The sequence below is a fragment of the Aulonocara stuartgranti genome (assembly GCF_965226115.1).
Source record: "Aulonocara stuartgranti genome assembly, chromosome: 17".
Taxonomy (NCBI): Eukaryota; Metazoa; Chordata; class Actinopteri; order Cichliformes; family Cichlidae; genus Aulonocara; species Aulonocara stuartgranti.
Window position 1 is genome coordinate 5,928,254 of NC_138953.1, and position 24,995 is coordinate 5,953,248.

General features: G+C 40.0%; 1 protein-coding gene across 2 annotated transcripts in view; it reads right to left on the bottom strand.

Annotated features, from left to right (window-relative positions):
- raver2 (ribonucleoprotein, PTB-binding 2) overlaps nt 1-24,995 on the bottom strand; it is a 93,893-nt gene that overhangs the window by 56,415 nt on the left and 12,483 nt on the right. For both annotated transcript variants that reach the window (XM_082511902.1, XM_082511903.1), the window contains exon 3: nt 14,546-14,612. In XM_082511902.1, coding sequence (XP_082368028.1) covers nt 14,546-14,612 — 67 coding nt within the window. The remainder of the gene's footprint in view (nt 1-14,545; nt 14,613-24,995) is intronic.

Consider the following 24,995-nt stretch of genomic DNA (forward strand, 5'->3'; position numbering starts at 1 on the left):
CACTGATGTCAGCCTGTTATTGTGACATCATAGGACACTGTAGTGAAAAAAATCAACAGTGTGTTATACAGCTCTCTCCATGTCCTTCCCACTGTCGCCAAGGTGCTTGCTTATCTGAGATCATCTAATTGTTGGGGTTTTCTCTGTATTATTGTATTACAATTATTCACCTTACAATATTAAGCACCTTAAGGTGATTTCTGTTGTGATTTGGTGCTATATAAATAAAGCTGAATTGAATTTATTGAACTGAATATAGTTTCTTAATTTTTCCTTTTTCCCAAGGTAGACTTTGACCTTGGGAGCTAACAATGAAGGTCCAGGTTAAATGCTTAGCCAACCGAGGTAGTCATGTCCCCCAAGGCCTAGTATGTTGTAAACTTTGAAGACAATACATAAAAAGTGTGGGTGATATAAAGTTTATCTGATTTTCACATTTCGTATCACATTGACCGGATTTTCACCAAAATAATATTAGCTTGAGCCGTTTTTGGTATCTACTATAATCACACAATATTGGAAAATGATATATTAACAACTGACAGACTGACAAACAAGCGAAACTGATTCCATACTCCATCCCATCAGCCGGAGAATAATCTGCAGGATGAATAAAACCTTTAAAATTTATCTTTATTCTTATTTTGTTAAATTTTATTTATCATCAATGTTCCCTCTAAGCTGCGCGCGTGCGCAATTGCGCACTGCTGGCACGGTCTCTGCGCACAGAAAATCTGCGTTGCACACAAAAAAAAAAAAACCTAAGCTGAATTGAAATTAAAATTAATACTTTAACAATTCTGTTTTGCAGTGTTAGTCAGTAAGTGACTGGCTGCTCCCGTATGGGATTACAACGATGCCACCTTATCCCATACTCCAGCCAATGATGCGATTCACACTGGTATATACGCAGCTGATCAACGTGGTTGTCAGGCTATGACAGCATCCTTATGTGCAGACACCGCTGTTTTAGCTAGCAAAGTGGCGTGGCTGATGTGGAGTGAAGCCACGTTAATGACAACGTGGACAACCATTGGAGATGTGAGCAGGACAGACGGAACAATTGATGGAAAAAGTGTGGACTTTATACCAGTTTTTAAATTGTGTTGATGGGCCACGTAAAACCAGAGTTATGATAAAAATATCTGCAATGTTTGGTTTTCCTCCTGAATACTATCGTTGTTTATATTTACTGCGGGAAGAAACGGTAAAAACTGCGTTTTATAAGGAAAACGCTCGAAAGCCTGTGAGCAAAAACAACGCCAAAAAACCCCACCCTTTCCTATTGGTGGAAAAATGTATCATGTCGACCAATCAAAAAATGATATGGCAACAGTTGTTTAGGAAGGGGGAAGTTTTAGGAGTGACGGCGGTGTTTTGAGATGTGAGAGATTTGCGACGTTTAGCGCAAATCTTGTGTAGTTCGTGTGTAGTGTAGTCAATAGTTTTGTTGTGTGTGTCAGAACAAGGCGACTGCTGAATGTTGCAGGTGTTACAGCAGTGATACATCTGCTGTTGTCAGGCCTGCAGGTATCAGGCTGTTGTTCTCCTTCATCTCATAGTGGACAGAAATTATTTTTTGGCACAAATAATTTGTGTGGCATCAGATTTGATGCAGAACAGCTGATTGTTCTGTAAATAGTTTGAAATGTTTATTTAAAAAAACGCCTTGGCTGCATTTTTAGGTAAACAGCTGCAAAAAACTTTGTTGTTTGCAAAACTCAGTTACGTTTTTGAAGAAGTAACTATATAATTAATTGCCCAACATTAGTCATTATATACTGTATTTTGCAGACAGAGAGTTACAGGACTCTCTCCCAGACCACAGACTTATAATACAAGTCAGAGCTTTATAAAAAAAAGAGAAAAAGAAAGAAAGAAAGCTGTGTTTTCAAAATTGGAGTTCAAGTTATTTTTACTTCCAATAATATTAACATTCTACACAGGTCATGAACAAGATTTTTTTTGTAATTTTCATTGTAAGTGGGCTAAAGCAGTTAATTAAAAGTAGTCTAACATAAATGTAAATGCTGTAATTTGATTATTTTAATAAACCATGTAACTTGGATGGATTCGATGCTGGCGTGACCACAGTGCACACGTCTGCTGTTGCTCACAGTGGTCCAAGTGTCCACTCAGGGAGTTTGTGTGTTCGCTCAGACACATGAAAAATTAGAGGGAACATTGCTTATCATTGAGAAAATTTGTTGAAAATTAAAAAGTTAACCGTTTCAAGATACACTTATGTTGTTGAAGGATGGGGTAAAACTCATGTTATCAAAAATGGCATCGATACCATTCTTAAAATTCTTCCAGAAACTTCCAACACTTTAAATAAAAAGAAAAAAATCTAAATATCTTTGAAACTGCTGCTGCATTTACTGAGCCTAAGCCTGAGGCAGTTATCGTTAAGCTCAATGTTCCTGCTTCCAAACTAAACACACCCTTCTAGACATCTGAAGCAACTAACAGCCAAGCTAATCAACTTTCCATTCAGCAACACCATTACCAAACCACACAAACCACCAGCAACACAAGTCAGAGATATTAATCTCTTGGAGGAATGGAGACAAATAAAAGGGAAGAGAACAGATTATGGATGTAAACACTGACAAAAAAAAGGACAAGGAAAAGCTTGCTGAGCGTTTTAATGGCAGCGACATCGAAAAAAGAGCAACGACTGCTGCAGGACAAGTTGCTGAGTACATCCCTTGGCCTATGCATTTTGGTATTTCGTCCATGCTGTCACACATGCATACTGTCAGAGCAGCAATAGGCCAATGAGCTTTTTGCCAGCATGTGCTGTCTTTATCAGTGCAACAACGAGGACAAAAGCCTCCACTGAAAGACAGGGATTCCCTGGATAACCCTCACTATTGTTTTCCAACAGCCCTGGTTCCGCAGCGCTGCCGCATCAGTACACATACCTCAGGATCGGCGGCATCACGTGAATGCGACGGTGTTGGATGGACGGATTGATGCCTTCAGATTTCTAACAGGCTGTTTAAAGCCTCACCCCATTTGTCAATGGTGCGTATGTAAATGTGTACAGACCTGCCTCTCTGCCATTTTCTTTTTTTTTTTTTTTTTTTTCTGCCATTTTCACTCTCTGGCTGAAGTTTCACATCAGAGCTGAGTTAAGTTTTAGCAGCAGAGACCTGAAACCAAACTAAGACAAGCCTCAAAGCGTTTTCCATATTTAGTGAAAAGAAATTAAAGTATGGCCAAAAGTCTTCCTGACCTGAAATTGTAATTATATCTGGAACCATAATAATTGTCCCTCTCTCGAGGGACAATATTGAGAAGCTTTTTTTCCCATCCAGTCTGTGTGATCTCAAATTAATTGTCAATATAAATAATAAACAGTGTATTAACAGCAATGACACAAATGATTTCTTCAGGCCTTAGAAATGCACGTGTAGATGCAGTTAATCAAAGACTGACTCAAAAAGATGACAATTAAAGGTCATCGGGCCACAAATCTGCGTGGAATTTGCTCACACTGTTTTGTTCGAGCAACGGAGCAATGCATTCAAATTAAGCAGGGACAGTGGACAGGCCAATTTAGCGATAAACACATCATCATTTATCGAGAAAGCCTCTGGCAACAGGTGAGCCGTGGCATTCGGGACGCGAAGCCCACCATTTAAATTAAACACCAAATGAGCTGCAGTTCGAATGTGCCAAATTTGCAGCCAGCTCATAATCTGCTTTGATGAGATTTTATCAAGCGCTGGCGATCCCACCAGATAGTAATGTAGGCATCGAGGCTGATAATAATGGAGGCTTAACTTTTAAAATGCAGACCATGGGCCAGCTAACAAGCTGCCGGTAAAGTGCCTCCAATTTGCTAATGGTGAGGAGAGGCTGTAAGGAAAGAAAATAAGAGAAAGAGGGACAGATGGAGAGGCTGAAGGCAGCGAGATGTGGGAAAGCAACAAAGATCAAAGGATGTGAGAGGATTAGAGACTTTTTAATGGAATATCTCCACTGTAATAAGTAGGAAAATAAGGAGAGCACGAGAGGAAGGGCAGGGAGTAAGTAACGATGTTACAGGTGGGTGTTTAAGGGGGGAATCATTAGCCAAGGAGCTGAAGCAACAACAAAACCACAAATGGAGACACCGAGATACATACACACACACACACACACACACACACACACACACACACACACACACACACACACACACACACACACACGTACGTTAACACAGATTTGTGTACTGCAGGACACGCTGACATAAACACTCTCATCAGTATGGCCTAATAAGTCCAACAGTGGAGGCTGGCTCAGTGAACTGATATGGTCATGAGGTACAGATGCATGCCGAAGTTGTTCCAAGCAGCACTTTTCAATTACAACAGAGGTCAGGGGAGGAGCTAACAGAGGCTAACACACAAGCAGTAACAAAAACACCTCAGAGAATCATAAAGCTGAGGACCACTGGTCTCTGTTGTTATACCATAAGAAATGAAACTGAAACAAAGGCTGGGAAATATGTCTATTTAGGAGATCTAAAAATAGATTAACTCTTTGTGGATCTATCTTTATGTAATCTACAGTGCACGCCCGTTAAAGGTGCGTATGTCCTATCCAATGCTTAAGAAATTCGCTCGACCGCCACCCAATGTAAGGGTCCACCTACAACTTACCTAGATTAATAATATTAGTCATTTAAAAAAATCAAATCAACAATGTTTTTAATGGAAATATAATTACTGCTATCCATGAACTTTCAAATGTACTATTTTAACAAGAAAGAAAAAAGTTGCAGTTATTTACCTGCACTGATAAACAGAAAAAAATAGTTTTAGTGGTTAAATGTTATTAATATTCTTAATATATTTATGACTCAAATTTGGATATAAAAACAAATAGTTTGAAATATTTTTTTTAAACAGACTTGTAAAATATTTGTATTTTCTTGTTTTTATGACAGGTAGTCTAGCACCTGTGTGTTTTGTTACATAATAGAAACGATGGCAAGTCTGTGGGCCACGTGGGTAGGAGTGATGTAAATTTCTTCAACAAACGGTGAGTGCGAAAGCTTGCACGCCTGCCAACTGCACGCGCGCACGCGCACACGCGCGCACACACACACACACACACACACACACACACACACACACACCAGCAGAGACTTTACATTAAAATCAACTAACTGCCCATGTGCCCACAAGGCGGATTTCCATTTTCATTGAAGTATATCATAGGAATGACAAGCCGGCCATCGTGTCTCCAGCTCTCTAGGCTTGAAATCTACCAGCTAAATACCAAACAGATACACTTAATGTGTGTTGGGATAGAGCTGTGTGTGGTTTTCCTTTTTTAAAACTTTCTTTTAGTGCCTAAAATGTTTGCACAGTGTTGTACATTAATTGGGTCACTTCGGGCACACATACTATATCTAAAGTGAAAATGAAATAAAAACCGAATCTCTGCGTCTTCTAAAATGACGCAAGGATTGGCTCTCTAGAACAAACAAAGCACACACATATAAAATCAACAGGCTCTCACACTCCCCAGAGACCATCCTGGTAGTGAAAATTATTTGAGTCCTGTGCACACTTGATAGTGTATTTGAGCCTGCATATTTGATACACTCACCTCGGGGAATAAGTCTGTATTTCACACCAATTATTGAAATTCCTACACAGCCATTTTCTGTTCTCCCGGGGACATACATGGTTTTTTTCTTTACTTTCTTGACAGCTGTGTCTGAGCCTTATAGGTCTTTTAAATACCAAAATTGATGTCTGGAGATAGAAATGACTACGGACCAGGGATGACCTGGAGGACAAACGTCTATGCAACATGTTCTTTGTAGAGAGGTCTGAATGTGGCTGTAACCTTGGTGAGTGAGTCATCTCTGCTTCCCAGTTCCTGGATAGCGACTGTTTTGCTTTTGCTTGTGGTTTTTGCTCATTGTTTTGCGCAAATGAGGTTTTGTCATTTAATAACATAGTAACTTTGTGTATTTGAGAGGACCATTGTGAAAGAGAGCAGAAATGTTTTCCCACACTGGGTAAGACATTATTTAATTAAGATTCATTTAAAAAAAGTTGCAGTTTACGAAAGAAAAAACGAGGTTAACAAAGGAAACGACAGTTTCCTTTGTGTGATTAATATTTCATGGCGTGTTTATTAAAGAGCCAAGGGTAATGATATCAACAGCAGAAACATTCATGAAACCAATATAAAGCCCGTTTCCTATTTTAGGCTAATTTGAGTGATCACTGCTGTGTTCAGTATTAAAGTGTAATGAAATTTGCATTAGGGCTCAATATTTTCTCTGTTAAAATATTCAAACAAATCTCTTTGATCAAAGTAAATTCTTCAGGAGGTCCAGTTCAAACTTGATAAAAAGCATCACACAAGGACCACCCTCCTCGTCCCTCAAGATAGATGAACAGATTACTTAGCCTGGCTGGTCTTGACTCAGGACCAGCAGGAGCCAAGACTGATTATAGCGTGCACCTTCAATTCAATTCAGTTTTATTTATATATCGCCAAATCTCAACAACCGTCGCCTCAAGGCGCTTTACATTGTAAGGTACACCCTACAATAATACATACAGAGAACAACCCAACAATCATGTGGCCCCCTATGAGCAAGCACTTTGGCGACAGTGGGAAGGAAAAACTCCCTTTTAACAGGAAGAAACCTCCAGCAGAACCAGGCTCAGGGAGGGGCGGGGCCATCTGCTGCAACCCGTTGGGGTGAGGTCCATCACCCCCTCACCTTCAGTCCGTCTCCAAAGTACAGCACTACACTCATCAAAAATATTTATTTTAAAATCATTATTTCAGTAATTTCAGTTGGAAAGTAAGCACATTATTTCTGTCTATATTCTTTTAACTACTGTAAATGTCATTCAGAATCAGAATCAGAATCAGAATGGGTTTTATTGCCAAATGTTGAGCAGGTTTACAACATTAGGAAATTGCTGCGGTGCTTCAGTGCAAACATGCTGTCATAAATAGCACTTAAATAGACATGGAAAAAAATAAAAGTAGGGATAAGAATTAAAAGTGCTACGTGGAAAGATATATACATGAGTGCAGGTGGTGATCAGTGCCAAACATAGAATGATGCAGTGAACACAGCGTAGGGTCATGTGTTAGTGGCGGGTACAGTCATATGGTTATTGTTCATGTGTCCAACAGCAGAGGGGAAGAAACTGTTCTTATGGCGAGAGGTTCTGGTGCCCTTCTGAGTACCCTTTCAAATATATAGATGTATAGTTTTTTTTTTTTTTTTTTGGCAAGCCAAAATAATAAAATACTGAACTAGCAAGGAAGCTGCCACAATGATTCACCCACAGGAGCCCTTCATGTGTACAGTGGACTCTCATGAGATGTAATTTGTTTTTTCAATTTTGTGTTTTTTTCATTATTTTAATGGTTTTCTATCTTAAATAGAGAGTGAACACAGGTCACTGACTAATTTCCGCAAAGTCTACAACATAGATAATACTGAGTCTATTACCACTTACGTGTCTCCTCATGCAAAGTGGTTATCAGCTTGTAAAATCCAGTTCCAAGAACCCTATTTTATATTGGCAATCACATAACACATTTACATTTTTAACATGAAAATACAACTGAATATAAGATCCATCTATCCAGTTCCTTACTCAGCTTCTCAAATCAGGATTGTAGCATGGCTGGAGTCACGTGTCAAAAGGCCAGAGGCAGGGTAGGCCCTGGACTGGTCACCAGTCCACGCCGATTACCAGTCATGGTAAATGGTAAATGGCCTGTATTTATATAGCGCTTTACTAGTCCCTAAGGACCCCAAAGTGCTTTACATATCCAGTCATCCACCCATTCACGCACACATTCATACACTGGTGATGGTAAGCTACATTGTAGCCACAGCCACCCTGGGGCGCACTGACAGAGGCGAGGCTGCCGGACACTGGCGCCACCGGGCCCTCTGACCACCACCAGTAGGCAACGGGTGAAGTGTCTTGCCCAAGGACACAACGACCGAGACTGTCCAAGCCGGGGCTCGAACCGGCAACCTTCCGATTACAAGGCGACCTCCCAACTCTTGAGCCACGACCGCCCGATGTAGCCACACATCTGAAAGCATATTGATATGCTCTCTAGATATTTAGACTGTACTAATGATATTTTAACCTTTGCCATTGATTAAAATGCTATTAACAACTTATACCAAGTACATAATAAGTTGTTGGCATGTAAAACCCTCAACATCAAAATATATTGTTTCACCAACGATAGGAGGATTCGGGCTGTCGGAAAATGAGGGCTGCACTTGAGCTCTACAAGTTTCATTCCCATAAAGAGACAGTAAATAGACACGCGCACACATGCAGAGGCTTTATGAGAGGCATGAAAGTAAAAATCAACAACAGTGAGTATCTTTGTTATACTTTCAGCTGCAGTTACATTGTTGGTTTCTACAGATCCAAACTGCTGATGAGTTTACGATCCTCTCTCAACTGAAAGCTGATGAAACTAATGTATACACTACCACGTGTCACTAAGAGTGCGGAGGATTCGGAACTTGAACCTTAACTTTGTGACATTTCCTCCCTTTCACCTTGACATCATCAACCACTGCAGCACAGAAAAAAAGAAAGAAAAGAGGAGCAAAATCTTGTTATTCTTTCTAAGCTGTGAGATTGAAGAGAGTGTAGGTGAAAGAGAGACACAGGGAAGGGAGCAAAAGAGAGAGAGAGAGGAAGGAGAGGGTGAGTCAGACTGTAAACACTCGGTTGGTGTGATGTTATCCAGCTGCCATGAAAACTGATCCAAATGGCTGGCAAGTCTGAGCAACCAAAACACAAAAACAGATACACGCAAGACCAACATTACTCTCACTATAAAACACAGCAGTCCATTTGTTATGACACACACTAAACATATGCAGACATGTAAACAGTGCGTCACCGCAAAAGCATGCGCACACCAGCACAAAACTACAGGAGCTAAATGGACGTGTGCGTTCAGCTTAAGTGACAAGGCGACAAGCCAGGGAGTTACATGGATCACAGCAAAATATTCAGTCCTTCAGCACACACACTCAGACACACACACACTCACACACTGGGTAAATGCTACAGTGGCTTGAAATCAATCCTCCACACCTCTAACTGAACACGCACGGACACACTAACACGAGCTCAGGAAGCATTTTCTAGCCTGTCTGCTGAGGCTGCAGTCCACCTACAACAACCCCATTTGTACTTATTTCAATAAGATTACAGAGTTAATGGGCAGAATAACAAGGTTTAAGCTGTGGAGGCTTGTCTACTACAACACGAAACACAAAGACACACCAACAGCCAGGCTCAGCAGGACTCAGGGAATGAAAAAGAAAACATTTACAAGAGATTCATTGGTTTCATGACTAACAGTGGTTAGGCCTAATGTCCAAGTTATAATCTGAGAACATCCCCAGTTCCATAAAATCTTGGGACATTGTGCAAAAATGTAAATAAAAACAGAATGCAACGATTTGCAGACCTCGTTGACTTATATTCTATTCACAACAGAAAACACAAAGCATATCAAATGTTTAAATTAAGACATCTGACTATTTCACGACTCATTTTTAATATCACGGCAGTATACGGCACGTGTCAAAAAGATTTGAACAGGGGCAACAAAAGGTTGGAAAAGTAAATAGTACTAAAAGGAAACAGCTGGAAGAACATTTTGCAACTAATTAGGTAAAGTGACAACACTTCAGTAACATGTAAAGAGCATCTTAGAGAGGTAGACTGGCTGGGCTTCATCTTAAATTAGCATCTACAAATCATGGAAAAATGTCCAAATAATGTTCTGCAAAAAGAGAAATCTTTGTGTACGCTGAATTAAAAACAGACATGCTTCTGTCATGCAGGTTAAAGCAGATTATTCACAGAACAAGCCATATGTGAACATGATTCAGAAACGTCACCAAAATGGGCCAAACCTCATTTAAAGTGGAATGAATCCAAATGGAAAACATTAACAACCCATCATCTGAACTAAAGAGGAGAGAGACCGTCCAGCCTGTTATCAGCGCTCAGTTCAAAAGCCTGCATCTCTGATGGTCAGTAAGTGGATACGTTCCTAAGGGAGCGCCAGCTTGCACATGTGGAAAGGGACCATAGGTGCTAAACAGTACATGCACGATGCATATTTCAGCAAGAAAATGCTAAACTGCATACGGCATCTATTACAACAGCACGGCTTCGTAGTTAACGAGTCCGGGTGCCTCTTCAAAAAACAAAGCATAAATGCTCAATGACATAAATATGACAACACAGAATAGCTTAGAAGATAAAACCTACACGAAAGATAGAGCACATTTAAACAGAAATACAAATGAAACCGCTCATGAATGGGAATATTAATATACAACCGATAGGTCACACTACAAACCTTCTTCCACTAACAAACTTACGCTACCGTTTTTGTGTTTCACTGAACAGACAACCCCACAGTGGGACGTCCACTAAAGATCCCTGGTACATAGAAAAGAACCGGCTGGAAAAATTCAGGCAGTGTCAGAAATGCAAAGATTGAACTTTCAAGGAGACTGCTGCTCTGACCCACATCACAAACTGACCTATCCAAATATGATGTACAAGAACATCAGTGACATAGTAGCTCAGACTCCTTTGGCCAATGAGCTAAAAATGACATGTGATATACTATTAGGTGCTTCATATGTGCCATTTTTTTCTTTAAAGTTTAGGGAGAAAAGGCTCAAATTTGAAAAACATTAGAAACAGCAATGGAAATACAGCGAGCCTTTGTTCTCACATACTAATATCTAAATGTATCACAATGTGAATTTCACCACACGTTCACTCAGTCACTACAGAAATCCCGCTTCTCTGACAAATTAAAAAAAGCAAACCACACTTTTTTGACCAGCTTCAAGCTAAAACAAAGCTAACGCAGGAAAAATAATGTCTTGAGGAAAACTCCTTGCTCCTTCCTTGGAGCAACCTCCTCACCTGCCACACCTTTTCTGCAATGTAGCACTGTTGAGTGCTTAATAAAAATTGATGACAATATTACCTGGGAAAAGATGTTGAGGAAAAAACAAAGCTTGCAACCTTACTTTCACCTGGGGCCCTCAGCAGAGCTCTGTGAGGCTGTGTGTTAATGCTCCTGAAAATATTCTCCTTCTTAATTCAATCAGCTAATGCAATATTGATACAACGAAAAGTTCCCACATTATGTTGTGAAATTACTGCAGTAAGCTCTTGAAATAAAACTGAGTGGTGCTTCAGTGAAGGAGAAAGCGACGGAGAAGAGAAAAAGGAGGAAGGGTGAAAGTGTTGGGTTAATGGAAAACACAGACCATGAGAATGGCAGGCGGCAGTGTGACAGAAGGAACGGCAGAGAGAGAAAGAAAGAAAGAAAATGGGGGGGGGGGGGGGAGGACATGGTTGCCACTGGTAACATCACTGTGTTTTTTTAAGAAAACTTAAACTTTACCTAAAACAGCCTCTGATGCTTAATTCTTATTCCGCTCCTCCCACCTCATCAGTGCCTAACACTACCGCAGCGCCCTAATTAGTACAGTGCAGTGGCCGCTGGTCCGATGAGAGCCTGTGTTTCATCAGGCTCTCATTTGCTCTGAAACACCATTAACCTTTTGGACAGGCTGGTGCTTTGATATCTCAGCTGTTTACAGCTCCGCTCGACTTTCCAAAAGTGTTTTGTTTCAGGTGCTTGGCTGACTGCTGCGACTAAATATAGCCACTATGGAAGATTTCCCTGGAAAGGGACACACTCTAAGGGCAGAGGGTCGTGTGTGTGTGTGTGTGTGTGTGTGTGTGTGTGTGTGTGTGTGTGTGTGTGTGTGTGTGTGTGTGTGTGTGTGTGTGTGTGTTGAAGGTCCTCTCATATTTCCTGACTTATGAGGACTTAATGTGGAAAATTGTCATTACAAGAAGCTCAGCTTTAAAACAGCAGGAGGAATTTGAATTGTGATAGAAACTGCTAACATATGCAAGAAATATATAATACTTTGGTTAAGTTAGACATGTAGTGGTTGAGGTTTAATCAGTTAATACTTGGTAAAATAACAGTTTTGAACATAAAAACCCCAAATCATTAACTGAATGATAGTAATAGCAACTAATCTATGGACAATCCCCAAGCTTGTTTTCAAGTTTAACACACGCACACACCCCTACACCCACACACACACGTAAACCTGTGAAACAGAACTAGTTAGTTCAGTTGCTGAAATCAGATATCCATGAATGTTCTTGACTGCAGGGAGGGTTGGTGCCTATCACAGCTCTCACTGGGGTACACCCTGGACAGGTTGCCAGAGCTATCACAGGGCTAACACAGAGAGACACAATCACTGATGCTCCCATTCACACCTATGGCCAGTTTATAATCACAGATCAATCTAACAAGCATTTGTTTGAAGTGTAGGAAGAAGCAGAAACTAACTGGGGAGAATCCATGCAAGGCACAAGGAGAATGTGCAAACTCCACGGCTCATATGGAAAAGGCTTTCCAGACAAATGATTGTTTAACAATCAATAGTCAGGGAATAACTCAAAGTACAACTAAACAGGGCTGCTGCATTGACGTCGTCCTATCATGATGCTATAAATACTGTAATGTACAATCTAGTTGTGGAATACAGATGGCGAGCGCTGTAGACTTCACATGTAGGTTATCAGCGGATATCAGTGAACTTTTTGTGACAGTTCCATGGACCGTGAATAAAGCCAGACACTAGGGATGGCATTCAAGAAAGAAACCCAGGTTCTCTGGCACAAAACCAAAGGATTAATGTTTTCTAAGAAATAAAAAGAAGCCTGATGGGTACTGAGAATACACTGGGAGCACACTGAGACCAAGATACACTTGTCCAGGATTTTTGGCATAAATTTGGTCAGGACTACAATAGTGAAAAACAGTCACAATAGTGAGGCACAGCGGTAGGTTTGCAATGACATGGGCTGCTTGAGTGCAAAAGGTGTTGGGTAGATGACATTTATAGATGGCGGCGTGAATGTCTGTGGATATACCAAAATACTATCTGACAAGATGGTTTCCAGTCTCCACAATTCTGGCAGAAGAAGAATGTTCCAGCAAGATAACGATTCAAAACACACTGACACAGTCAGAGAAGACTGAAGGTAAGAACTCTGACCTGGAAAAATATCTCGCCTGGCTTGAATCCAATCAAACACCTTTGAGGTATTTTTATGTGAAACCAAGAGCAACACACATCCAAGATCTCTGAAAAGTAGCGAGATCTCTCCAGAAAAAAAAATACTGACTCAGTCAACAGAATAAAGGACGTGAGATGTTGAAACAAATTATATATTCAAATCTTATTGACAGATGAAATGAGATCATGTCATTTTTTAAAAGTATATCTAAACTATAAATTTTTCATTTTACACAAGAATACACACTCTGGAAATGAACTTGCAAGCGTTAAAGTTACACTGTGACAGGTGATACAAGTTTCAAAATTTGATATTTTGGTGATAATGCACTGGGGTGTACTCACATCTGTTGTGTATTCTAACTATAAATACAAATTACCCGTGACAGATATGGGATAGCTGTGTGTTTAGGGTACATGTACATTTACATGAACATTTACAATTTCAGCCACAGGACAATTTCATCACCCATTACATCCTGAAATAGCAGTTAAGGGACAGGTTAGAGTTAAGCATTGAGTTGGGGTGGTTATTATTAGGGGATAACTAAGGCTACGTTCACACTGCAGGTCTTGATGCTCAATTCCGATTTTTTGATCAAATTTGATTTTTTTTTGTCTGCGTGTTCACACTAAAAATAAAATGCGACAGCAAACGCGCTCTAGTGTGAACGCTCAAAGCGGCCCGCATGCGCAAAAGAAGACGTCACACACAAGGCGCTCTGTTTGAACCCAGAGCAAACAGTATTGTTTGACTGATGGCCCTTAATATAAAGACTTTGGACTTCACGTTTCCCAATTTTTGCTTTAAGTTATTTTGTTATTTACATAATAATGTAGATAAACTAATAATTACTCTTATTGCTTATTGTTTTAGAGAGGAGCGGTGCTTCAAAGGATAGTTGCAGATTTCTGTCAGAATCTGCAGATTATACAGTACAAATAAAATGTTTACGTTTCTCCAACGTTGTCTTCCTAACAGTTTCACTGACATCTACACTGGATGGCCAGGAAGCGTTCGCGATGTCTTATCGGGCGCTGATAATTGGCATCTGTCTTGTGTCAGTGACGTAAAGGACGGATTTAATGCGACTTGACCGTTCAAACAGCAGTCGCTTTCTAAAACATCGGATATGTATCGGATTCAGTACCACATACGAAAGTGACCCAGATCGGATTTGAAAATATCGGATTTGTGCCGTTCACACTGTCATACCATGATCGGATATGGGTCGCATAGGGTAAAAAAATCGGATTTGATGCGCTTTCGCCTGCAGTGTGAACGTAGCCTAAGGTGGTTAGGATCTTCAATAGCACAAGTACACAAGTGTGACTTTGTGTGTATGTCAGGTTAGAGTTGAGTTTTACCTGTTCCTTTGTTGCGGTCCACAAAGCAGTACTTCAGTTCATATTCTTTCAGAATTTCATGGACTTCCTATAAAAAAAGTAAGGGACAATTTGGTCAAACAGAATGGTAGAAGTCATTAATGTAAAAAGAATAGAGAAAAAAAACTACAAAACTCTTGATTATACAATAATCAAAGTAGTATCAGTAAACCACAATGATCTTAAAAAACTGTTTTGGAAAAATATCAGAATAAATGCAAACACAATGAAAGACTTAAGCAGTGAATATACAAGGGAAAAAAGGTTCTATCTTAAATGGAAAAGTAAGCTATTACATTCCAATACACAAACTGTGAGAGAAACCTTTGCATTATTAGCATGTGACAGATGCTCATCATCTTTCTCTACTCTAGTCTAGTAACAGCTATTGACTCAGATAAAGGTAAATTTTTGTCATATATAATTATATAGTCTAATGTCATAATTGATACAGGGCTCAATGTTAACACAACTTAGTTATACCAACAACTGAAATAAACTGAAACCCCATTAAAAAAAAAATCTCCTTTACTCCACAGATGAAGATTTATTCTTTGCATAAGCAGAAGTAAAGCTTTTTTCATTTAATGTTGTGCTTTTCTGGTGAAACTGAAAGAATGGATGCTGCACAAGAAAGCAAAAGCAAAGCTTTGAACAAAGTTGTGGGGATAATGGTACAAAACAACTAAAAATAACGCAAATTTTCAAAATAACTAAGAGCTCAGACAGCACTTACACCCTTTAAAAAACCCTGATAATGTCAGCATGATTACTTGAAACTCACTTTTCAATCGAACAAACTTCTCTGCAAAAATGTCTTTGATGGGAAGTTTCCATATTTGCACTGATTTGTTTTTTTAAACAGGTAATTGTTGTTTTTTGTGTTGTTCAAATGAATAATACTAATACTGTGCTTGACATTCTTCCATCTCGCATAGCTAAGGACTGTTTTGATGTAATCAGACCCAGTATCCTATTTCTTATGAACTTTTCCTTGCTCTCAGGCTGTGTTCCTTTGACTTTTAAGCATGCTGTAGTCCACCCGATTCTTAAAAAAAGAAACTGACTGTTATGACCTTTCAAACTACAGACCGATATCTAAGCTTTCGTTCTTGTCCAAGATCCTGGAGAGACTAGTTCTCTCCCAGCTCCAGGCGTACTTGGACACAAACAATATTGCTGAGAAATTTCAATCTGCTGTTAAGCCATTGCATAGCACTGAAACAGCGTTGGTTAGAGTTCTTAATGATATTCTTGTAATCACTGATACTGGATGCTCTATGGTCCTAGTTTTACTGGACCTCTCTTCAGCCTTTGATATGGTGGACCATAACATTTTATTACTAAGACTTGAGCACATTGTGGGTATTAGAGGCACTGCCCTCGACTGGTTTAAATCATATCTCGCTGATAGATCCTTCTCAGTTAACTTGGGCACCTTCTCCTCTTCCTCCGCTCCGGTCTGTTGTGGTGTGCCTCAAGGACCAGTTTTAGGCCCTATTCTCTTCTCATTGTATTTGCTCCCTCTAGGCGCAATCTTTGAAGAATACAATATCGCCTTCCACTGTTACGCTGATGACATACAGATCTATTTTGAACTTACTGATGACCTTGCTGTGTCCCTGCACTACTTTCAAGAACGCATGCGGGAGGTCAAAGAATGGTTCCTGAGTAATTCTCTTGTTTTAAATGATAAGAAGACTGAGATTGTGGTTTTTAACAGTAAAATCCCTCGTGCCCAACTCTGTGCTGCTCTGGGTTCCTTTGCTAGCTCTTCCTGTTACTATGTCAGTAACTTGGGTGTACTGCTGGATAGCTCGCTCAAAACTCGATAAGCAAGTGTCTGCTGTAGTGATATCTAGCTTCCCCCAACTGCGCCTTATCTCTAAGGCTGGGCATTATGTTCCGCATGAGGACCTGGAGAAGCTTATTCACGCTTTTGTGACCTCCAGGTTGGATTATTGTAACTCCTTGTACTACGGTCTTCCCTCTTCTCTTCTTCTTAGACTGCAAACAATCCAAAATGCAGCAGCCCGCCTCTTTACTGGTACCAGGAAATTTTGCCCTATTACTCCTGTTCTAGCTAGCTTGCATTGACTTCCCATAAAGTACCATATTCAATTTAAAATATTACTCCTACATTCAAAACTATTATTAAATCAGCGCCGAGTTATCTTAGTGAACTTCTCAAACCACATGCTCCTGCTAGAACACTTAGATCTGCCACTCAACTACTTCTGACCCAACCTAGATCTCAGCTGAAGTCCCGGGGTGACCGTGCGTTTGCTCTGGCTGCCCCGGTACTGTGGAATACCCTTCCTCTCGACATCCGCGCATCTGATTCCATTGCACTGTTCAAATCACGACTAAAAACCCACTTATTCAATCTTGCCTTTCCTTCTAGTTAATATTTCTTTCATGATTTTATATCATGCACTTTTATGCTCATTTAATTTCTTCTTTGCTCTGTACCTGTTGCTTTCCTATGTATCAGTGACAGCTACCTGCTTGAATACCTAGTAGTTGCTTTCATCCTATTTCTATTATCTTCCTTTTATTCTCTATGTTACTTGTTAAGCGCCTTGGAATACCCTTGGTTTTTAAGTGTGCTTTATAAATAAAGTTTATTATTATTATTATTTTTGGGAGTTCTTAAAAAAGAAATGATTCTATCTGGTGTTGGGCTAATACAAAGATCAGCACTCTATCCAACTACACAAGGGGCACAAACTAATACTAAAGTACAAAAGCAGATTCCACTCTCCAGCAAAATGTGTTATTTGTCTTTTTAGTGCTAGGATGTAATAAAGGTAAGTAAAAGAGAAAAAAAGATCATAGCACAATACGTTACAGCCTCTGCTGTCCACGGCTGACTCTGTTAGCCTTCCTGATAGAGTTTACTGATTTTTTCTTTTAAAGATATGCAACAAGCACCCTTGTGGATTTAGTCACTATCATACCTGTCCAAGAGCAGCAATACTGAGGCACTACATAAACGTGGAGGTATTCTCTCCCTCTACTTTTTATGTTCCTACCCAGTTTTTTTCAAACGCATAGTCAACAATAAAAGCTGGTTTTTAGAAGGGCTTGAGCATGAACAACAACACAAAAGTGGCAACAGTCTTTCATGAATTGATAAGCATTTGTAAGGACACAGCAGCTCTTTATTTTGCTAATGCTGCCTATACGCCGTGCTCTCCTTTCCTGTCATTTAATGCTGGTTAGTTTTTGTGCTTCCATTGAAAGACAGAAAACAAAGAAATCACCTTTGCATAATTATAACACTGGAGCTCTCTTTAATACAATACTCGCACTAGAGCGAATGTAGCTTTGGCATTTGTGGGAGGTCAGGTGGACAGACACTTCATAGAAAACATTTCCACTTTCATTTATCGCATCAATGTTCAGTCAAACAACGACGGAGGTGATTAGGCTTTCTAATGTGTACAGTCTTCTTTCTTTCTACCCTTCTAACAGCCCACTCGTGCACACAGAACAGCCATGTTTTATATCAGCGAAGGCCATGCAAGGCAGCCCACACAGAGGGTCAGCTCACTCACCCTTAAAATCAGTGCAGAGCGAGCTATAATCACAGAGAGGGGGGAAAGAGCCAAAGAGAGATATAAAAATCTATATACAAAGAGGTATTTTGCTTTGGACTTTTGGTGATTCAGCTGTCTTGCTTAAGACAGAAGTGGTTTCAGGGTATTGGCAGCATTATTCTGAAAGTACACTGAAGGGTAAAAAAATCTACCTGAAATTAAATAATTAAACAAATTAAACTTGTTTGATTATTTCTGTTTGTACTGTGAAATTAAAAAATATCCTTTTCTTAAGCATATTAAGAGAGTTTGCTTCATTAGAATTGACAAAAATAAAATTGTATTTTAGAAAATGCAGTGGAAAAATACACATCGGCATATTTCGTCAGCTGTCAGGAAATGAAGACTGCATCATGCTTTCAAGGGACTCAATTATAGTCAAAAACGAGCTGGTAAACAAAGATTTTTTTTTGTTTTTTCTTGCATTACAATGCCAACACACAAGCATATCATTACAACACCGGTTACAAGCAATTAAATAACAAGATAAACATGGAATTCAACAGGAAAGCCACCTAAATATGTCATCATTTCAACAAATGATTCCCAAAGCTCTACTTCTTTGTCCTTTGTTTAAGTGCTTGCATGTTTCTATTCACTTAAAGCTCTGTCTCACAATTGTTGCTTTTCTTCTACTCTTTTTGGTCTTTGTCTGGCATTAATGGCGTGTTTCTGACAAAAAAGCAGAGCTCTTATATTAAGAGGAACACCAACTTGAAGCTAGAAATACCCCTGTGTATGTGATGAAGAAAAATGACAAGTAACAAAAACACGGGACTTTTTCTTTGCCTCCGCATCCTGTGAAATGTAAAAGTTATTCATTAGTAGTTACTGCTCTGGACAGCGTACGGTCAGACACTGCGGTGCACTTTGTGACACTGAGACATGGCTAAATTACACCACTCAGTGACCATCTTTCTCCAAAGCCATTTTATTGCATGGCCCTCTGCTATTCTGTACTTAAATTGAGCTGAAAGTTTGTTTCTCACAGCACTGGCACATCACAAGACATTTAAAGACTATTTTTAGGAGCACAAACAATCCAGCCTCCCGTCTTAGCCGTACAATTTACCAGTTGAGCACACCAGGCTGCTCCTTTTTTTATTTTATGAAATTCCAGTTTGTTTCACCCCATTTCCTTTTACATTCCATGTTTTAATGATCTCTACTTCCAATCATGCTGTTCAATAATGTTGCTCTTTGTTTCATTGAGAGTCCCACTACGCTATTTCAACAGCTTTCTAATTAGCACTTCTGTACGTGTTTCAAAACAGCCACTGGGCTCAGTACAGAGACACAGACAGGTAAACCTACAGACCGGATTGGCAGTACGGCTGAATAAATTTGTATTATTCTGTCTAATGGAGGATTCACAATTTCAATATTTTTTGTCTTGCACTTCATCAAGAATGCAAGACAAAATAGAATTCCTTATTAAACTGCCCGCCTTTGGGCTATTCAGTGTGTGCTCGGCAATTGGATGCGCATATCAGAGTCCATCTGCTGTTAGATTTTTAGCGAGGAAGCTTTGACTATTCCCTGTTGATTATCATCATTATTATTATTATTATTACTTCATCAGAGCTCAAACATGGCATTCAGGACAGCCCTAGTGAATAGAGATGGTTTACCTCAATATGGAAATCACTAGTAATCCTCAAGAACAGAAAGACTCATTTTGATTTTTTCCCCACTTCTGGAACAAGACCCTTTGAGCAAATTAAACCATGAATTGTTCCCACATGATGTGAAGAGAAGAATATGGAAAAGGAGAGGAAAGGCTTGTGATCCAAAGTCTGTGGACACACAGTGTAATGACATGTCCATGCACGACTTCCAATGGAACTGGGTAGCAGGGTGGATTCTTAAGCATATAAAGGAATGCTGCTCAGATTATTTCAAATGTTGTTAAACTAACAGGAAAGCACTTCATGGCACAGATGAATAGTGAACTAAAGCATACTGTAAAATAAAGCCAAGGTCTTCTCAAGGCAAACTAACAAAATGTCAAATGGCTGAGACGGTCACCTGCCCTCCGCCTAATTGAGCCTGTACAGATAATTGGAGGCAGAAAGAATCACAGCTGAAACTAAACATGGTTTAGCTTGGAAGTGAATCTACTGGCCCGACTCTTCTCACTTTAGATGCCTGGCAGATGCTCTTCAAGGAGAAAACTCTGTATTTTGTCATCTCCTAGGGTTCCAAAGTTCAAGCATATTTGCATCCAAGTATTAAAAATAATCCTTCTTATCTTCATTTATGTTAGTCCAGTTACTGGGATACAGAGCGACTCAAGAAATAGAGCGAGTTGTCTACTATTCTGCAGTTCAACGTATCCTTGGGCAAGGTACTGAGCCCCAAGTTGCCTCTGATGAGTGTGTGAATGTTGGATTAAAAGCACTCTAAAAGGACACTTAATTAAGCTCATTGTAAGAAAGCACTTTAAGTGCTGAAATAAAGTAGAAAAACACTATAAATGTACCGGTCCATTTACTATTTTACCATATCACCATGCCAAAAAAATGTAGTAGTGGGTACAGTGGAAATACATAATTCTCAATTCCAAGCTCAAAGTCAAAGCAAGACAATTATCTCATGTAGTTAAATATAAACTATTTTATTAAAAAGTTGTTTAAAACTCCCTGACATGGTTATGGTTTATTTGAAATCTTAATATGGGCACAAACTGAATTGTTAGTAGGTTACTTGGCAACCATCCTAACATTACTACACAGTTAGCTACATTAATTATCATCTTACTTTAATCATGTATGTATGTATATATATTCCTCCTTAACGACCCCCGGGCCTCATGTTTGACACCCATGCCTAAGAACATGGTTGATTTCACAACAAAAATGCCATCGGTCTTAAAAAAAACTGATGACATGTATTTCAAGATAACGATGCAAAGTACCTCCATATCAAGTTGTTATTGCCCTTCTTACAACAACATGGGTCGGAGACATCACAGCAGCTGGACTAGGCGTCATCTTTTTGTAGTTTTTCCAGTGGTTGACGTGAGTAAGGACAGATTCCATTCATAAAGAATTTCTGTCCTAGAGCATACACTGCCTACAGACTACCAAAAAAAAGAACAAAAATCCAAACAAAAAAAGAAGCACTATTGCGTTTTCTGGTGACGTCCTCAATATAAACGTATCACCAACAAAAGAAAAACACCTCTAGCAAATTTTCCATATTGTACTGTCTGAAAAGAAGAATAGCAGCAAAAGGAGTGACAAAGAAAACTGATACACTTGCAAAGGTTTCCACATCATTTCTGAAATGTCATGTTGAAAGTCTAACAGTGTTCTGTTGGACTGCTGTAGTGGGCTCTCTCATCAGTTACACTTTATTTCAATGTTGTGAGTTTCTGTGCGATATACTTCAGTGTACATTTTAGTTCGACTCTACAGTTTAAAATTAAACGGCACAACAAAGACGCAAAGTCACCTAAAACCAAACTTTTCAGCTGCTAGCCACAAATAATCCTGATTTTAACAGTCCCACTCAGCTACACTGTGTTCTTCTTCTTACTACTACTACAAAGATCAACAAAGTCAACCAGTTTCTTTACATCCAACAAAACATGCCATCCACTTCAATCAGCGCTGTAATGTTCCCTGTGCATGTTTGAACACTTTAAAACGCTGACATTTCCAGCAAGTCCAGTCAGTACCCAGCACTTGCTTCAAGCCCACGGCCAAATCAGTAAGTGCATGTGTGGGTGTACACTTGGTGGAGCATTAAAGCAAAGTGCCCTGAGAGAAAGAGCTAGATAAAGAATTTGATAGCAGCGCCGTCTGAATACTATTAAAGGGAAAATGAAATGACAAGCACCACCTGAAACAGCTGATAATCATCTACACACCTGTGGGCACCGCACTCTGTATGTTCCAGCTGCGTTCGCTGATCAACAGCTCCGGCACAAAATGAAGCACACCGCCCATCACCGCAGATCAATCTACATGACGTTCATTTCAAGCTACTCAAACTGGTGCTCGCCAAGATACGAGTAAATGTTGTTGCTTATCTATTGTGTGCCGTGAACAGGGTGTAGGCTTACAGGCATACCTTCCCATTTTAACATCTCATACAACCAGGAGCATCAAACCAGCAGACTAGTCGATCCAGTCAGTAGTTTCTATAGCAGGTATGTCATACTCATTGTACACTGTGGGCCACATACGGCCCACTTTAACCTCGAATGGGCTGGACCATTGATATCTTCTTTTAAAGGGGTTATCTACTTTTCTGCATAACAAAGAGATGCCGCTCTGGTACATCAAAGAAATCTGTCACTGTAACTTTTTGGGCATAAATTGTAAGAAACAGATTGCAGTAAAAGTTCTGATTTCTCATCGATACGACTGTCCTGTAATAATAAAACAAAGCTTTTTCTTAATTTTTTCATTATTGTACATTAAGAACTTTCTATATTAGTGAAAAAACAGGAACATTTCTGTCATTTAACTATTACTAATTACTTTGCTGTAATATAAATGGCCATGGGGGAGGTCTTTATCAGTAGTAAAGCTGAAAAACTTGTGAAAACTACACTTAGAAGCCCAAAAAATTTAGATCTTCTCTCACATTGTTTGTGAGCTGCCCAGTGGGCCGGACTGGAGTCCCCTCTGGGTCGATTTTGGCCCCCGGACCTTCTGTTTGAATCCCCTGTTCCAGAGGGTTTGTGAAACAGGAAGGAAAAACAAGAAACTGTCTCATTTCCCAGCATTAACGGCACATAATTATTCTAAAATATCCTTTCATCCCTTTGATGCCTAACATATGCTTTGGGCTTTTTCAGCACCACAGTTTGTGGAAACAGTCAAAGCGGCCCGTCTTCAAACAGATTACTCCAATTTAGCTTCGGTGACTTTAAACAAGACACCGAATCCTCAGCAGCACTTCTGTGGCTGACACTAACCGCTTCAATGTCCCAGGAGGCAGGCTCAGAGAAATCATTTCACATTGTGGATTAATCACAAGTGTCACAAGCGCTATATTACTGTGATGTCCGTAATGTGAAATGGCATGCTTCATCACTGTTTTTGTCAGCTACTGTCCTTTAAATCTCACCTTCAATCAATCCCAATGTAAAGAGCTAGCAGACGGCAAATTGCTTCCCTGGGTTTGTCTGGGCGAACCCTTCTACTGCTTTCATCTGTCGGTTTAGGTGTTTCCAGTTGTCCTGTTACAATCTGAAAGTCGCTGTACAGAAGGTTCTATACAGGGGAAAGTATGAAAGATAATGGAAAACACAAAGGTCAGAGTACCAGAGTAGAACGATTTTTACTCGTCAGACGAGGAATGACAAGAGAAAAATGTGTTTATTGTGACACCTGTCATCATAAATGAGAAGGCTTAAAAACACAAACAGGACCACTCGGGTAAAGTAGCAGTGGGACATCGCTTCAACTTGGCGTGTCTGTGTGACAGAGAGATTGAGGGATTAGGGGGACAAACGCGCTCTGCCTGGCCAGCTTACCGGCAGTGACTGCGTGATTTATGCCACAGAGAGGAGAGGGGTTGAAGCCCAGGAAGCAAACAGAGAGGTGCTCCCACACTCGTGTGTTATCATTACAATGACAGCGTGATTACCAGTCACATTACTGGAGCTGTAATCGGAAACGCTAAAACTTTGGCGCTGAGGTGTGAGCGTAAACTTTGCCCGTGTCTACTGTAACGGCTGCATCCGGCTACAACACAGGCTCTTTGGGGGAAATTAAAAATGGGGCATGTCTAACACATCTCAAATACTTTGTTTTCCATATCTGGTCGGAGATGTGTGTGTGTGGGTGTGTGTGCGAGACAGGTGGCTCAAACCATGCACAGCACGGTTCACTGGCCCATCAAATGGCTGCCAGGAGAGCTTCTTAGAAAACATGCAAACTCACATATTGTTAGCAGACAGGCATAAATACACACGAGTGCACACTTCTCTTTTTCTTTGAGCCTCTCAAACACACTCTTTGAGTTTCCACACCTTGTTCTGGATGCTAGTTCTACACAGTCACACTGCACTGGCACTGCTCAAATTCCTTTGGTTTAACAAGTTTCCTCCTTCAATTCACGTTCACCCTTTTTTCCCTTTCCCCTCTACATCCAGCCTTTCCACCCCATCTACTTAAAATCCTTTCTTTTTTGGCGCTGGACAAAACTTTAGCCCCAGTCAAAATTCCATGCCAAATTAATGTTACCCTTTAGGGAAAAACAACCAAAAAAAAGAGAATCTCAAATTTTATTTCTCAATATAACCTCTTCCCCCACCCCCCTCCACATTTGTAAGACAAAAAAAAGATACAGTGGGGCAAAAAAGTATTTAGTCAGCCACCGATTGTGCAAGTTCCCCCACCTAAAATGATGACAGAGGTCAGTAATTTGCACCAGAGGTACACTTCAACTGTGAGAGACAGAATGTGAAAAAAAAAATCCATGAATCCACATGGTAGGATTTGTAAAGAATTTATTCGTAAATCAGGGTGGAAAATAAGTATTTGGTCAATAACAAAAATACAACTCAATACTTTGTAACATAACCTTTGTTGGCAATAACAGAGGTCAAACGTTTACTATAGGTCTTTACCAGGTTTGCACACACAGTAGCTGGTATTTTGGCCCATTCCTCCATGCAGATCTTCTCGAGAGCAGTGATGTTTTGGGGCTGTCGCCGAGCAACACGGACTTTCAACTCCCGCCACAGATTTTCTATGGAGTTGAGGTCTGGAGACTGGCTAGGCCACTCCAGGACTTTCAAATGCTTCTTACGGAGCCACTCCTTTGTTGCCCGGGCGGTGTGTTTTGGATCATTGTCATGTTGGAAGACC